This window comes from Sminthopsis crassicaudata, chromosome 1 (genome assembly GCF_048593235.1).
Source record: "Sminthopsis crassicaudata isolate SCR6 chromosome 1, ASM4859323v1, whole genome shotgun sequence".
NCBI lineage: Eukaryota > Metazoa > Chordata > Mammalia > Dasyuromorphia > Dasyuridae > Sminthopsis > Sminthopsis crassicaudata.
In genome coordinates, this window is record NC_133617.1 from 417,411,108 (window position 1) to 417,429,620 (window position 18,513).

At 31.4% G+C, this 18,513-nt stretch overlaps 1 protein-coding gene across 9 annotated transcripts in view; it reads right to left on the bottom strand.

Annotated features, from left to right (window-relative positions):
• The window catches only part of AGTPBP1 (ATP/GTP binding carboxypeptidase 1), a 192,685-nt gene that overhangs the window by 31,963 nt on the left and 142,209 nt on the right, over positions 1-18,513 (bottom strand). For 7 of the 9 annotated variants that reach the window (XM_074280194.1, XM_074280201.1, XM_074280193.1 and 4 more), the window contains one exon: positions 5,583-8,679. The exons of the other annotated variants lie outside the window; for them this stretch is intronic. In XM_074280194.1, coding sequence (XP_074136295.1) covers positions 8,502-8,679 — 178 coding nt within the window. In that variant the 3' untranslated portion in view covers positions 5,583-8,501. Of the gene's footprint in view, positions 1-5,582; positions 8,680-18,513 lie in introns of those variants that run through there. 9 annotated transcript variants of the gene reach the window in all.

The window sequence follows — 18,513 nt, forward strand, 5'->3', positions numbered from 1 at the left end:
AATTTCAATCACCCAATCTATTCTTTTCATGATTCCTTGAGTCTTAGAAGATGTGTGAGTGATTATTTGTGCATTTGTGGTATGCTGCATATATGTGTTGAGAGAAAAGAGTATTTAAGTAATGTTAATAAAATTTCCCATTTAAATAAAGTTTATGGAGGACAAGAATTTATTCCATGAAGGTCAAAAACTCTGAAATCCACATCCAATAATCAGTGATATAGTGGAACTGACTCCCAAGTACCAATTGTAAAATTTTCATTGTGAACATTTTGTCCTATGGCATTTATGATACCAGGTTCCCACTGCAAATCTCTATTCTACTATTTCTTCTCCCTTTACCTTTATTTGTGTTTTCTATAATACAGACAGTATTTAAAGTTCCTTAGAAATAAACTTGTTCCAACTCATTCAACTGGTTTTCAGTTCTTGGTTCTGATCAGTTAAACCAGTTCTGGAAAGAGTCTAATATAATCCTTTCTTTTTATATTATTAAAAGCTGAGATACTAGAGTGGTTATGTGATTTATATAAAAGAGATACCTTAGTTTAGCAAGATAGTTACACATTTGTGCGTCTATTTCTGTACCTTCCTCAGAATACCTTTTAAAATGATTAATTGATGCTTTTTTATGTCTGTCATGACACACCAACCTATTTCCTTATACCTTCAATTTAAAAAAAAAAAAAAAAGCCTAGAATCCTATTCTTATAACAAAAGATGTTAGCCATTTGAGCTAATACCTTAAGAACCCTAAGCCATTATATCCCAAAGAAATCTTAAAGAAGGGAAAGGGACCTGTATGTGCAAGATCTTATGTTTGTGGCAGCCCTCTTTGTGGTGGCCAGAAACTGGAAACTGAGTGGATGCCCATCAGTATGGGAATGGCTGAATAAATTGTGGTATATGAATGTTATGGAATATTATTGTTCTGTAAGAAATGACCAGCAGGATGATTTCAGAAAGGCCTGGAGAGAGTTGCATGAACTGATGCTGAGTGAAATGAGCAGGACCAGAAGATCATTGTACACTTCAACAACAGTACTATATGATGATCAATTCTGATGGACATGGCCCTCTTCAACAATGAGATGAACCAAATCAGTTCCAATAGAGCAGTAATGAACTGAACCAGCTACACCCAGAGAAAGAATTCTAGGAGATGACTATGAACCACTACATAGAATTCCCAATCCCTCTATTTTTGTCCACCTGCATTTTTTATTTCCTTCACAGGTTAATTGTACACTATTTAAAAGTCCGATTCTTTTGCTACAGCAAAATAACTGTATGGACATGTATACATATATTATATTTAACTTATACTTTAACATATTTTACATGTATTGGTCAACCTGCCATCTGGGGGAGGGGGTGGAGGGAAGGAGGGGAAAAATTGGAACAAAAGGTTTTGCAATTATCAATGCTGAAAAATTGCCCATACATATATCTTGTAAATAAAAAGCTATAATAAAAAAATAAATATAAGTAAAAAAAAAATTAACTCTAAGCCATTTCAGAAAAATAAAGATGACAAAAGTCATGGAATCATAGAGGCTGGGTCTCAGCAAGCCATCTAGGTCAATCCAAACCCAAAGAATAATTCCTTCTCCACATACCTAACAAGTGGACATCTAACCTTTATTTGAAGACTTCCAATGAAGAACAACCTTCTGCCTCTTGAGACAGTCTAATCCAAAGCTTAATTATAGTTATTGTAGCTTTTCTTTGTATCAAACCTAAATTTGCCTCTTTGTAATTTCTCCTGGTTCTTTTTCCCCATTGAGGACAAACAGATTAAGTCTAATTCACATGACAGATGGTTCTTTTTTGTTTTTTTCCTTCCTAATATCACTAAACAATAATGTTGGCAGAAGCCACCAATTAGTCTTTTTCCAGTAGGGAAAGAAAACAAAAAAACCCAGAATGGAGGTATCCAGGAGTTCTTGTTGACCCTGCATGATTCACTTGTAAAGATCAACAATTTTATGGTAGTGAAATTTTGAACTGAAAAGATTTTCTCCTACATAATTTGTCTATCTTAACAAAAGGATCTTCATTCTCTTACAGCCCATCTTTTCCTATTAGAATATACCATTAGTGAAACTCATTTTAATATTAATATTTTAACACTTATCCTTCATTAAGAGAAATTTTCAATTTCCCAAAGGCAATCCAATCAACTCTCCCTCTTGCTTAGATATGAACCAATATCGCAGTCCATTTGGATTATCTCTCTAAAACTTGTCTACCGATAGGCAAACACTTTTAATTACCTATCTTAGGGCATACAATAGTCTGAGTAATGGTTATTATTCATCCACTTTTTTTTTTTCTGTGTAGAAGGTTAGACCAGGCTCTTAAGTAATAATGAATTTCATTTAAAAAAAAAAAAACTGCAATTTTCTTGGGATTAGGATTGAGCAAAATGTGATTAAGTATGCCAAAGCAAATACTCTCTTAGACCATAAATAGGAACCACATATTTGGTCTAAAATTAATTCTACTTCCTGGATGGAAGGGTGTAACTAGAAATCAGACGTGTTACCTATATATGTGGTTTAAATTAATAATCATGGGTTCCAAGGCTCAACAAAAATAGTCTATTTAGAAGACCCCAATGTACTTGCCAATCAGTGATCACTCACATTGAGAGCAACCCATAGGTTGTCTACCTAAAATAGTAGGCTGTCCTTTTTAGTCTGAAAATCATTCTTGATGAGAGAGAGGCAGAGAGAGAGAGACAGAGACAAGAGACAGAAAAGGAGGGTGGGCAAGAACAGGAACTGAGTGTGTCTGCTTTCTATCATCTTAAGTTTTCCAACTATTCTAAACAATTGTCTTTTCCCTGACACAAAATAATATAATGGATAGCACTGTTTTCAGAAAGACCTAGATTCAAACTCAGCTTCAGATAATTAATAGCCATGTAAATTATCAATCTCCTAACTTTAAGAATCTCAGTTATCTTATCTTTAAGATGGGGATAACAGCACCCACCTATTAAGAGTTGTGAGTAGGATCAAATGAAATAATGCTTGTAAAATGGTTCACAAACTTAACAATTGTTATTGCTTCATAATGCTTCCTTAGGGTTTTACTACATATTATAATAGTCATGAAAATAAACACTTATCTATAATTCCAGGATACAAAGGAAAATGTGGCAGACTAAAGGAAAAATAGTTATTGTGATAGGGCTAATAAAAAATAGGAAGGTTAAGAGAAATTTAATATTCTCATCCTTTGTTTTTCATCAGTCTTTATATCTGGGTGATAGTAGTTCCAAATGATACTATAATTTACTCTTCTAGATTATCCGTCTATGGAGAGAATAGAATCCCTGCCAAAAAAAACTATTCTTATCTAGAAACCTCTCCTCAATCCTATTTAACATACTAATTTTAAATCAATATTATGATAACATGTTTGTAAATTAAAATTTCCATATTAAGAAACTAACATATTTACATGAACATCTTTCACCAGAATGTATTTGCTATCATGTAAACACTATGCCTCGTTCTATTTTGTATTCATTCTATTAACTATATTAGGTAGTGATAGAGACATAACAAAAACTCATGGCAAAAAAAAAAAAAAATAGGAGGGAAATTTAGGTTTGTAATTTCATTCCCTGAGGATTTGGAACATAATGGATTTTAATTGACATTAACAACATTTGTGACTTTATGATTTTATTGAAATCAAGGTTTATTTAGAATCTTCTCAACCAGATCATTTTAATGAGTTCTTTGACACATCAGTCTGATTTACTTACAGCCAAAAAGACATTAAATCTAGGAAAGCATAAAAAAGCACAAAATAAAAAATCAGGGGCTAATTTTTGGTGTGTGCACTAATGTCAACAATGAATCTAAATTATATTTTAAACAGCCAAGAATAGAAACATGTCTAGATTTAATAATCCTCTCCTTTTATTGTCATTTCTATACACTAATGCCATTTCAGATAGTCTCACTGTCATAAATATGCCATACTCTAATGAAAAATTAAGAGGAAATGATAGATTTATTAAACTGTTTTAGAAGTTTGTTAATGATACAAAACAAAGGAGAAAGATATTATGGATGTTTACTGTGATGGACTGGAAAAATTTAAAGTACATAGAAGCTATTATGGGTGCCTACCACAGTATCCGGTACATATTTTACTTAATAAATGTTTGTGGACTGATAATACTCTGGAGAACAGATTATAGGATTTTAGAATACCATTTTAAAAGTAGAGGCAATTCCTATCTCTTCAAATTCCCTACCAATCACATTTGCAAGGTTAGCGACAAATCTGAACTATTTGCTTATATTTTAGATAGTACAGACACTATTTTTATTGAAACCAAAGTCTCTTCTATATATTTTTCCTTTTAATAGGGATACCTATTGCTTTTAAAGACTTATCAATATTCCAACATCTGTCTTTAACTTTAGAAGTTGAAGTTTAAAAGGTAAAAATACTCATGTTGTATTGTTTGAAAGAGCATGCACTATAATCAATCTCACATACAAATTAATGCTATAATTCTTTTTAAGTTCACTACAAATCTTTTCAATTATTTTTAAACTTCTTTTTTGGGTGGTTATGTTCTATATCTAACAACCAAAAGATGATCTAAAATCATGCAGCTAAATCTATATGGCTGTTTCAACTTCTGATGTGGCCTTCAAAATAGTGATAAATTATACCAAAAATTCATGTCTACTTCAGAGGAATTAAAGGCTGTGTGTTTATATCCTCGATCTTAGAATCAAAGTAGGTGATTTTGTGTGTTATACACACAGTGTGTGTTAAGATTTTAAGGGAGGTATTGAGTCCCAAAAGTTCACCACAGTTCACCTGCCACTGTGCCTAAAATTCTACCACTGGAAATTAGATAGACATTATAGTGCCAGGATGCTTTTTTTAATATGCAAAGACCCTTGATAGATCATTAAATCATTAATTAGTCATCATCAATTAGTTTGTCAAAGAAATTCAATCCTGAAGCAGATTTCTGATTGAAGAAGATTTATATATGGGGAGGAGAGATGAGGTTAACACTAGGGAAGAAGGTGAAATGAGTGAAGAAAGATCTGAAACACAAGGCTGAGGAGGAAAAAACTGTGGTTCTTTAGACAGGCTTTGGGTCACATCAGGGTACTGGCTTGGATACTTGGCAGATAATGGCACCGAAAAGGGTACAATGTACATGCATTGTACCTAGGGAAACCCCAGCATAGCTATCTAGAAAAAGTTTTTAAATACACGAACAACAAAAACCCCTCTTAATATTTTGAAGTTTTAACTTTCAAAACAATTAGATTTCATAAAAGAGATAAAGCTTTCCTTTAAATTTTCTCTTTAACTTCCAGAAATTTAAATCCAGCTTTCACGACAAAGTCATTCGTTTGTTGTTTTTCTTCCACAGATATTCATAACATATAGCTAAGTATAATACTAAGAAACTATTACTTCAATATATTTTCCTAAGAGTTTACTACACTTTCACCAAAAGAAAAAAAAAAAAAGCACAAAGTTACCAAGATTTTATTTTCTATACAATGAAAGGTGTGGGGAAACAGTGATTGATAATGAAACCTTTATTATACAGTTGCATTATTGTTATTTAATTTATTCCTGGGGCATGCACAGTAAATTGCCACAATTATATCCATTACAGGACTTACAATGTATAGTCATTTTAAATGTAGCCTAAATGAATTTAGTGTGTACCACGGCTGTACCTCTCTCTATTTGAATGAATACTGGTGTCAATAGAGTTACACAAAATTTCACAACTGTAAACAACATGTAAAAGTTGGCACAAGTGGCAAAAACGATTCAAGAAAGATACTCAACATAAGGCAGAATCTTGTCTTCAAACAAAAGATGTTACTCACAAGGATTAAAAGTGTATTCTGTAGATTTCTATATCTTATTGGGTGGAATATCAAATAATAATATATCATTACAAATTATCCAAATTCCAGATGGATTAACATTTCAAACCAAATCAAATCCTCATATTTTCTAACATGTATTTGTTCTTTGGGAAAGGTCAGGGAATAGACAGCCTCTTCTATGGTACTGTGGGAAGAATAGATCTATAAAATGAAGAGCTGGATTGTATGAACTTTAAGGTCCCTTCCAGCTTGAAGATACTATGATTGTTTAGAACTTGTGATTGTAACTATTTAAAAAAAAGACATCTGAGGCCAAATTATTCCAAGTTTCATTACTAAATCACATTATTAAATCTAGTTATTGCAGTTTACATAAGAATACAGATTAAGAAAATTATTAATTACAATGATGGCACTGGATGCAATAGCACCTATTTTTTTTAAATGCTGAAATTCCTCAGAGATGAGAAAAGCAGTAGAAGTTTTAATGGCCAATAAGCAATTATTATTAGATTTTTAAATTGAGAAATAGAGAGATGGAGTTACTTTGTTCTTCTAAAGCTAAGTGTTTATAAATAATTCATTCGCTAAACAGTTTGTTTTCTAATTTCTTGAATAAGAAACATGTAAAAATTGGAATAGATATTAACAGATGTTTAAGTGTTTCAATTCCATTATTTAATGAATTGAAAATATTGCTACTATCCATCTATGGGGTTTTTACAATTTTAAACCTTTTGAATCCCTCTACCTAGCACATTAAGTATAGCTGCTTTTCACTCCAATTTCTAATCCATCAAAGTTGTAAACTATGGAAAAAGTGAACTTGAATAATTCTCATTCTCTATATTTTTTTGGAAATAAATAAAAATTTAGCATCAACAACTTCTCTTTACTCAATTAAAGTGCTTTAAATACTCATCTAGTTGTATCAATACTAAAAATAAACTAGCAACTCCCAGTCTGCTCAGCCTTCACTCTGCTAAGACTCGTCAGCATAATGCTAACTAGCACCGTGCATATAAAGGAAGAATAATCCTGCTTTTTTGGGGGAGGAGGTGTGGTAAATTGTCCAATACCATCTTCCAAAGAAACCTTAAAAAAACTTTATTCAGAATGAAATGCTTAAAATACTAAACATTAAAATGTTATTTAATTGGGAAATGCAAAAATACTTGAAATACTGATAGTTTCTCTTCATTACCACAACCTAGGAAAAAATGCTTTGCCTTTAGGCATTTATTGAAAAACCTCCAGAGACAAATTTAAGTATTTTAGGATTCCTGATGAAAATCACTTTTACTACCCCAAAATGGCTTTAAGAAGATGTGTGCCAAAAGGGAGGCACCAAAGTCCTCTTGAGGACTTATCAAATAGCACTAATATTTGTTATAACAAAAGCTTAATTCACAGACTAACAGAGTCATTAGATTGTTTTCAAAAATTAGTATTCTAATATGTTATAGTCATTTCTAAAGCCTGTCTAAAATTTGGGAAGCTATCACAATAAGAAGTGATCTAAATACTTCTCTCCTCTCCTCCCCAGATACATTTGATTCTGATATAATTTATAAACATGCCCTGAATAAATTCACTTCAATAGAATTAATACTTTAGCACAGCACATGCAATGTTAAATACAGAAAGGTGTAAATAAATATATAGTCCAATGTATAAATGTACATTTAACAACAGCTGAGTAGTAGTATCCTTGCTGGGTAAATGTGTTTTGTTGGGGGTTTTTGCTTTATTTTTTTAAAAAACCTCATAATAACAAACTGTCATGACTGCAGAGTTCAGTTCCAGTTTTGTCTCAGGAGATACTTGTTCAGGAAAGAGAGCCATACAAATACATAATTCATGGCAGGCACAGGTGCACTACAACAAAAGCTTCAGCCTACTGAAGTAATCAAACCATCTTATATACATAAAGTTTTATAAATGGATGTTCACATGTGGGTTTCTTTGAATATTTTGAATCAAGGATGTATAACCATATAATCTGAGTGTATTAAGGGATGAAGAAACAAAAGCAACATTTGATAAATTAATTTTTGATTTGTTTAATTTGGTAACTGTAGAATGAAATGGTTTCAAAGCAAGTTCTGGATTACTTCAAACACAATCAAAGAGTTAACATCATTCTGAAGAACTTAATTTCTTGTCTTCAATATCCACCCACTCCCACACAAACAACACACAAATTAATAGAAATCCCTGTACATATATATTATTTTCAACAATTTATTACCACTGGGACCTAGAATTATATTTTTTACTCTGAAACATTGCAAATTTATCCATTTGTTAAGGATAAAGAGAAAAAGTCGTGCAATGATACTGAGTAAAGTTTTGTTGAAAAAAAAGATAATCTTTGATAATTCAATGCTATAAATCAGAGCATTGAATTCTTTAAATAAAACAAATGCCAGTTTTTATCATAAATCAAAAACACATTTATTGTCTTGAAACCAAACTGGCTCCAGTTACTTTTTGTCTTTTTGAGTCACCTCTTTTTAAAAATCTAAAGTTTCCTATCCAATAGAAACTAAGATATTTCTCTTATTCTTTAGCCATTTACAGGGGATGGCAGATGGCTCAAGGAAGGCATGTTTTTGATGACTCCGTATCAGAAAGTGCATCTTCTTGGACAGAAGGTTCATAATCCCCAACATTTTCAGGCATTTCAATGTCTATCTCATCATTACTTTCTGCACTGTAATCAACTTCTTCAAGGAAACGAGGTTCATCTTCTTCCAAAACATAAGTGGTAGGGCTGTAGCCAAAATAGACACAACATACAAGGCTGCATTAGATTTTAAGATTCTAATTTTAACTGTATGCAGAATGGCTACTCTATTACCCTACATATTAACTCAGTTATTCAAAATCTTTGGTTCCAATGTAATATAAGTAGGTTGTGTTAACTAGGGGGAAAAAAGTATGTAACCCAAACATTTGCCAAAGTTCTGTTTACAAAATGGATGATTCATAAATAAGAGAGATGCATTAGCTAAAAATTTCTTGTATTTGACTACAAGGGTAAAATGCTAACTTTAAATTACATTGCCAAAACGTCACTATACCCTGTAATTTTTAAAATCCTATTTAGAACTGTCTAGCAAAATGATATTCATACATAATAAAATATTGAGATTGTCTTTGCGAATTTTATTTGCAGACTACAAAGACATATTTCTGAAGTTCTATTTTAAGCACGTTAGCCTCCAGCAGCAGGTAATTTCAAGGGGCTGTATAAAGTAACTGCAGATGTTTAATTGGTTTCTTGAGTAATGTGCTAAAAAAACACTTTTTTCCAAGACACTAAAGTGATTATCTACCATTAGAGTAAATTGAAGGAGGCTAAAATAAAATTAAAAAAAAAAAAAAAACTAAGAAACAACATCCACAAGTTTACAGTTTCCCCAGGACAATGAAAAATTAAAAAACAAGTGAATACTACACACCCAATTTAATTTCTTTCCCTTGGGTCACAGAATAATATGTTCCCTTAAAAGCACTAAGTGCTTCTAAATATTTCATTAAATAAAGTACTTTTGGATTCAGAGTATAGACTATAACTTATCCCTTTTCTTCATAATCAAATTATTTTGGTTTCTCCCAATGTGTTAGAATTTTATACATAGGGGAAGAAACATCTCAGAGTACAGATTTATCAGCATTTCAAGAATACATTTTCATTTTGACCACAAAATAAGTTAATCTCACAGACTGAAGCACTGATAATATTCCTTGATTTTGAATAATCCTTTTCCTAAGAATCCAGTGCTCATACTAGATATGCTGTCATAAGAACTTAATAAATCATTGTGTGTCTTTAGAGCACATATAGCACAATCATACATGCTGACAACATCATAGGATCTAATTACTTAAACTCCAAACCTCATTAGATTTTAGATGAATTTTCCTTTAAAAAAAAAAAAAAGCCATTGCATTTTTAATATATTCTTGCTCTTCTGAAATCTGGCATTATATCTAGTCTCCTTAAAGTACTTGGAGCTCTCAGCAAACAACTCCAAGTCCAAGGTCCTAAAGACCCTTTACACATATACATGCCCCAATCCATATCAAGATGGGAAACTAGATAAAGCAAACTGATAAGACTATCACAGGAGGAGGATATGTGTAGAAGTCTCTCTTCTTTATTTCTGTTCATGTGTGTCCTGAGGAACAAAAGGCCATAAATTATATCACTCCTTTTTTTCTACTACTGAAAAACTACAAGATCACATACCAACCATGCTAGTTTAACTTTGCGTTTCTAAACAAATTAAGGTATATTAAATTAGCGTTTCTAAGTCCTTTAACAAACCATAGAGATTCAAATATATATTTTAGTTGTAATATTAAAAAAAATCTTTATCATTCAATTTGACCAATTAAGTGTTAGGTTTACACAGACTAGAAAGGGGATACAAAGATACCAGAACAAAGTCTGGGTCCATAACACCAAAGAATTTACTATCTAATCTGAAGAGGTAAGACATGTACAAAAGCAACTAAAAAAACATGAAAGAAATGGTGCCATTAGGAAGATACAAAATCAAAAGCAGCTTGGGGTTATATGACCTTGAGGATCATAGAACTATACACCAAGCTGGAAAGGACCTTAAACACCATCCAAGAAACTGAAGCCTCCAAGGATGATGGATGGAAGGCATTATGGAAAAGGTGGCATGTGAGGTGACCCTTGAAAAATAGGCTATCAAGCAGAGAAGATTAGTAAGACAGGGAAAGGATAGTCCAAATGTAGACCACCCTTAGATCAAATGTACAAATGCAAGAAAACCTCAAGGTATGTTTAAAGTAAAGTGAGTAATCCAATTTGGCTGGTGTTTAGGCTATGTTAAGGGAAAAGGCAGGAAGTAAGGTTGAAAAGAACAGATTAGGAAGGACTTAGATATCAGGATAAGAAATTTTTCCACAATAAATGAATAATTCACTACTAAGAAAATGTGAATTCAACACAATAGTCATAAATGAGGCAGGTCTGGAGTTCTTTTAACTTCCTTTTGTGCAGAGCTTTGAGTTTTACAAAGCATTTTGCATTTTTTTTAAAGTTTGCTTTGATTCACCATTGATAACAAAATAAAAGAGAATTTTCTTGGGCTATTATTCAAGTCTCTCAAAAACTTACTTTCTGGGATGATTTTACTTTGCTCCCCTTCACTTATGTTATGTTCCAGATAAATTGGATTACTCGCTATTCCATCTTATCTTGGCTTCCATACTTTTGTAAACACAGTCTGTTTCCCATATTCAGAATGGACTGCCTTCTAATTCTATCAGTAATAAACTTTTCTGTCCTTCAAGGTCAAACTCAGATATCACCTCCACAAGCCTTCTCCCTTGTCTCTCCAACTAGCAGTAAAACACACTTCTGTTGCTCTACTCTTCATTACCTGGGCAACTTGGAGAAAGTCACTTATATTTCTCTGGGTCTCAATTTATTTTCAGCTAAGGCTTCCTAGTTCTTTCTGAGAAGCTTTTTAATAAAGCTTCAATTCAAGGGTCAGTGAGACAGAAGTCTAAAGGAAAGAGAATTTCATCATTTTCCCAGAAGGAATGTAGTTGGTGATTCCCTGCTTATCTAAGCAGTATGAGCAGCTGAGAAAAGGACAGTATGTCTGAATTTCAAAGTCTAGCAATGCTTTGGGATACCTAGGAAGGTCAGAGAAAGTTTAGATTGAGATAGTGAGTTGGTAAACAGGCAAAAGGTATCAGGTACTTGGTTAGAACTTAGAAATGGGGGCTAAAGCAGGGGAAAACAAAAACTTCTACTTAACTTTTAAATCCTAATATGCTACCTCTTACTTGAAGTCTTCCAAGTATCAATCTTCCTACTTCCCAAAAGCATTTTTGTTCTGTACCTCATGTAATGATAGATTTAGAGGGGTAAAACAGAAAAAAATCTAGTATAACCTTTTTTGCAAAGAAGGAGAGAGGCTCAATGACTTTTCCCAAAGACACATGGGTGGTTAAGTGACAGTGGAATTAGAATAAGAGTCTAGGATGTCTATTGCCAAAATCCAGTATCCTGCACTGTATTACAGTACACCAATTCCCTGACATAGCTTTCATATAGGATTATACATTGTCACTATCTATCCATGTTTCTATTTTTCAAACCAAACTTTTAAACAAAATGTTATCAGGATAAGAATTATGTTTTATATGAACTGTATTTCATCTGTAGCCAGTCTTTGGTAAAAAATGTTCTGCACACAGAAGGCCCAAAAAGAGAATGCTGCTTTGAACTATACAGACACAGCAATGACTTTGATCAATGAACCATAAACTACTACCTACCCCACACTGTAACAAAAGACAAAAAAAATTGTTTAAAAATAAGGTAATGGCTTCAAAATAATTTCCTTGATACATCAAATTCATGTTATATATTTTTGTTTTATTTTTTTAAGAGGACAAACCAAAAGAATATTGGTTCCAAGATGTAGAGGGCCAGATCTCTGAAAAGGTATACTCCATGCTTCTAGTTAAGCACCTACTCAGTGTGAGATAATGGTTCTCTAAACATATACTTAATGTGATGGTGATGTAATGGGCAGTTGGCACATGCTCAGTTGTTGTAGTGATATAAGCGTACTAAGGTATTTAAGGAAGAGTCTCTCAGACATAGACACAGGAGTGTCACAGACACAGAGACGGAAGAAATCTCTCAGTCACAGACACAGAGGAGTCTCAGCTACCGACACAGAGAAGACTTGACTTCATCTTTAACCATCCTAATGGCTCTCCTGCCCTCATCACTTCTCCAACTAAAGACCACAGTCCATCCAGAGAACCTCCAGAAAGCTGTCCTGGACATTACCCAAAGAATATGAGGAAACATTTTAGTCTTACTTATTTTACTGATATATGAAATAATATAGATTACAAATACTTTTTAACATCAAATCTTCTATTAGATAATAGAAGCTTACATTACAGGAAGACAATGACATATTACATTCCCTTGATAAATTTAATTTAGAATATTGTAAAATATTTACAGATTTACAGGTGTCAGATAATTTTAATATGACTAGAAAAGTACCTCAAAAATGATAAATTATTTGTAAAAAATAAAAAGCACAGTAAAAACTGGAGTTTTAAATCAATGCAAATGAATTTGGTGGCAAAAAATTCTAAAAGAGACCTGATAACAAATTAAGAAAAAACTTATTTATAAATTATGTTCATTTGGTCATGAATAATTTAAAACTCTGCCTTTAGAGAATTTGAAAACAAAATTTGACTTCACCATTACAGAAGACAAACATTGTCACATTTTTAAAAAACAGAGAATAATTTTCATTTAAAAGTTTGTTTTGTTAAAAAACAATTATCTTATCATATTTGCCCATCAAGTTTTCAGATAACTGAAACAAATAATTCAATTTGTCCAGATGAATAATTTAGTCCCTATATCTCTCTATACCACTGAAAAGTACTTTTAAATGATTTATCAGTATTTTTTTCAAATTCTCCAAAATGACCTTGATGAGAATCTCTGTTCTCTCTCAAATTAGATAAAATAAAATTTTAAGAAGAAATGGCAAAATTTGGGAATTCCTACTTTCCTTCCTTTGTGCTACACATCTATTATAATTGAAAAGTCAAGGAGTGTAAACTAATCCTGGAATAGAAGGAAAGAGCTATCTGCTAAGTAAAAGAATCAAGGAGCAATTATAGGCATATGAGGCAAAGTATAATAACTACAGGATTGCCATAGACTCCTACTGGCGTCCCACCAATATTTCTATCATTGACTCAAAGAGGCAGGCTTCCTGAAGGGAAAAGAAAAATGGAGAGTCAATATTATATCAGATGGAATTTTTTTTAGATAATAAACATAATCATGTCAAATTATGATGAATTCTATGTAGTAAATTTCTAATGAGTGTCCTGGGTATTACTCCAAGACCACAAAATTTAATTCATTTAAAAAGACTTCATTCAAAAGACAATTCCACAAAACTACCCTACCCCATTTATAAATATTTCAATCAAACCTCTTCCAATTTCATTAGTGGTACAGATGCTGCTTATTGGATATATATCTACAAAAGGTATACTTATTTTGATTGTATAAGAATTAGGCCAATTTTGCTTTGCATTAAATCATTTTTTTAAAATTGCCCAAATGTCTTTTTTTATGCAATTGAGGTAGTAAGATGTGAATGGTTAATTCTTTGCTACATATTTAACTTCCTAGCATATAAATACTTAAAAATCATTAATCTGTCCTAAATACTAACATAAACACAACTAGGAATCTAATAAGATTTAAATATAAAGTAATTGCATTCACAAGTTCCAATTTTATAAATATCAGTTTTATAAGAATCAGAGTAGACAACTGGTTTTACAAACTCAGTGTTTTTGGAAACAGGGACTTGATACCTCAAGAGAAGCAAAGAGAATACAAAAGGCAAACCTTTATTGTATCTTTCATTCAAGTAAAGTGACCCCATAAGAATAGAACTGAACTAAGTGAAAAGTCCTGTTTTCTTCTTGTTAATTAGGACAAATGCACTTTAAGGAATTCACTTAGCATTTCCTCTACCTTGCTCACTTATTTGTGTACTTATTATGGTGCCAGATAACTGCTAATTAGAGATATTGTGAAGTCCATAAAAATTATTACTTCCCATGAGATAGTCATGAAATACATACTTTATATTGTATTATTCATATATATCAAAAAAACAACTGAAGGCATAGGTAAAAAGTCAATTAAAATTAGAGGTGGGGGGGGAGAAAAAAGTTAAGGAGGAAGAACTGAGAAAAAGAACCATTAAAAGTTTGACTCATTTAAAAAAAAATTTAAGGTCTGGGAACATAAAATTTTACTGAATACTAAATAATTAAAAGCATCATTCACTCAGTGTTACATGCTGTTTAAGACAAGAAAAAAAAAGAAATTCTCTAGGGCAAAGAAGTGGAGGGAAATATTAAAGAAAAAGAAGGCAGAGGAAGATAGATATTAAAGGGGGAAAAAAAGGAAAGGATTTAGCTTTTCCTGTAACTACAAACCTCATTCAGGCTCATAATCCTAGAGTTATGTTTCACTTCTCCCTAATTCTCCACATATGGCAAGTGAATCCAAATGATTCTTTACATTCTTTTTTTAAATAGTATTTTTTGCAATTATATGTAAAGACAAATTTTACCATTTTTTCCACTTAATAGTATTTTCATTTTTTCCAATTACATGTAAAGATAGTTTTCAACATTCATTTTAGTAAGATTTTAGCTCAAAATCTTACTAAATTTTTCTCCCTTATTCTGACCTCTCTCCAAGCATATAAATATAAATTTATATATATATATATATATATACATATATATATATATATGTATGTATATGTATATATATATATATATATATATATACATATATATCAATTATACACGTACAATCATGTTAAACACATTTCCACATTAGTCATTTTGTAAAAGAATCAGCAAAAGAAAAAAACAAGAAATTAAAAACAAAGAAAAACAAAGAAAAAATAAAAGTGAAAATAGTATGCTTTAATCTCCTGGATGGGGATAACATTTTCTATCACAAATCTTTTGGAATTGTCTTAAATCAGTATATTTCTGAGAATTAAGTCTATCATATATTGATCACTCTACAGTGTTACTGTTACCATGTACACACTGTTCTCTTTGTTTGAGTCATTTCATTTAATATCAGTTCATGTTAGTCTTTCCAGGCTTTTCTGAAATTTGTCTACCCATCACTTCTTACAGAACAACAGTATTCTGTTGTTTCATACCATACTTTATTCAGCCATTCCTCAACTGATGGGCATCCTCTAGATTTCCAATTTTTGTCACTACAAAGAGCCTTCCTACAAATATTTTTGTACAGGTAGGTTCTTTTCCATTTTTAATTATTTTTCTGACATACAGACCCAGAAGGAGCATTGTTGGATCAAAAGTTATGCACAGTTTGATAGCCCCCTTTGGGCATGGTTCCAAATCACTCTCCAGAATGCTTGAAATTACCAGTTCATATCTGTTGATTATTTATCAATTATGGAATGACATTATTATGATAAATTTTATTCAATTCTCTATATCAGAAACACTGGCTGTAAAAATTATTTCTCAGCTTTCTGATTTCTTTCTAATCTTGATTGTATTAGCTTTTGTAAAAACCCCTTTTAATTTAATATAGTCAAAATTATGCATTTTGCCTTTCATAATGTTCTCTACCTCTTGTTTGGTCCTTTCTTTCTCCATAAATCTGACAGGTAAATTTGCTTATAGCATCAGCCTTTATGTCTAAATCAAGTAGTCATTTTGACCTTGTTTTGATACAGAGATTAAGATATTGGTTAATGCCTAGTTTTTGCCACACTATTTTCCAGTTTTCCCAGCACTTTTTTTGTAAAATAGCTGAGTTCTTATCCCATAAGCTGGAGTCTTTGGGGCTTTTCAAACAATAGACTACCATAGTCATTTACAGCTGTGTCTTATGTATTTATTTCACTGATCTACCACTTTATATAGATGTGGTACGGCTAGGTAAGCTTTCTTTGCATTTTTCATTACTTCCCTTGATATTCTTGACCTTCTGTTTTTCCAAATTAATTTTATTTTTTCTAGCTCAATAAAACAATTTTTGGTAGTTGAGCATGGCACTGAAGAAGTGAATTAATTTCGGTAGAATTAACTACTCGGTCTACCCATGAGCAATTGATGTTTTTCCATTTATTTAGATCGGAATTAAATTGTGTAAAAAAATGTTTTATAATTATGTTTATATAGTTCCTGGATTTGGCTTGGCAAGTAAACTGCCAAATATTTTATATTGTCTTCAACTATTTTAAATGGAATTCCTATCTCTTGCTAGGTTTTGTTAATGTTATATAGAAATGTCAATGATTTATGTGGTTATTTTATAACTTGCGACTTTGCAAAATTTGTTAACGATTTCAAGTAGGTATTTTTAATAGTTGATTCTCAAAATTCACTACCATATCATCTGCAAAGACTAATAGTTTTATTTCCTTATTTGCTCATTCTAATTCTTGTGATATCTTTATAGTATTATATTGAATAATAGTGGTGGTGATGAACATATTCACCTGATGTTACTGGAAAGGTTTCTACCTTATCCCTACAATGTTTGCTGATGCTGATATTTTTAGATATTGCTTATTCCATATACTCCTATTGCTCTCTGATGTTTTAAAATAGTGCTATATTTTGTCAAAAGGTTTTGTTTTGGTTTTTTTTTGCATTTATTGAATCAACCCAAGTATTCCTAGTATACATCCTATTTGGTCATAGTGTGTTATGCTGATGATAAATTATTGTAATCTCTTTGCTAATGTTTTATTTAAATTTTTTTGCAACAATCTTCATTAGGAAGATTAGTCTATAATTTTCTTTCTCTGTTTTGGTTCTTCCTGGTTTAGGTATCAGGCCCATATTTAAATCATAAAAATTTTTCAAATAGTTTATATAGTATTGGAATTCACTTCTTTAAATGTTTGGTAGAATTCATTTTTTAAATCCAACTAGCCCTGGAGATTTTTTTTTTTTTTTGAGGCAGTTCACTTATGGCTTGTTCAATTTCTCTATCTAAAATGAGGTCATTTAAATACTTTATTTCCTCTTCTATTAATCTGGGCAATTTATATCATTCTTTTAACTTAGATTGTCGGATTTGTTTAAATATAGTTGGATGAAATAGCTTTGAATTATTACTTTAATTTCTTCTTCACTGGTTGTGAATTCACCCTTTTCATTTTTCATACTAATAATTTGCTTTTCTTATTTTAATCAAATTAACCAAAGGCATACCTACTTTGTTGTGTTTTCCCCCATAAAACTAGCTTAGTTTTATTGATTATAATTCAATAGTTGTCTTAATTTTCAATTTTATTAATCTATTCTTTGATCTGTAGAGTTTATAATTTGATAATTAGGGATTTTTAACTTCAGTTATATATCCAATTCATTGATCTTCTCTTTCTCTATTTTATTCATGTAAGCATTTAAAGATATAAAATTTCCCCTAATAACTTCTTTGGCTGTATTGTATAAGTTTTGATATGCTGTTTCATTATTCTTGATGAAATTAGTGACTGTTTCTATGATTTGTTTTTTGATACACTTTTTCTTTAGGATTAGATTGCTTAATGATATATGTGAAAATATGCTTAGAAGAATTACACATGTTTAACCTATATTGGATTGTGTCTAGGGGAGGGAGTTGGGGTAAGAGAGGGAGAAAAATATGGAACACAAGGTTATGCAAGGGTGAATGCTGAAAACTATCTTTGCATGCATTTTGAAAATAAAAGCTATGATTAAATAGCTTTAATGATGCTATGATTAATTTTTTTTAAAGACTGGAATGCTTAGTTTCCAATTAATTTTGAGTCTTTCTTTCCATGGTCCTTTATTACACATAAGTTTTTATAGGATCATGATCTGAAAAGGATGCATTTAACATATCTGCCTTTCTGCATTTGATTGTGAGGTTTTTATGCCTTATTACATGGTCAATTTTTGTGTGGGTTCCATGTATCACTAAGAAAAAAGTATATTCCTTTCTATC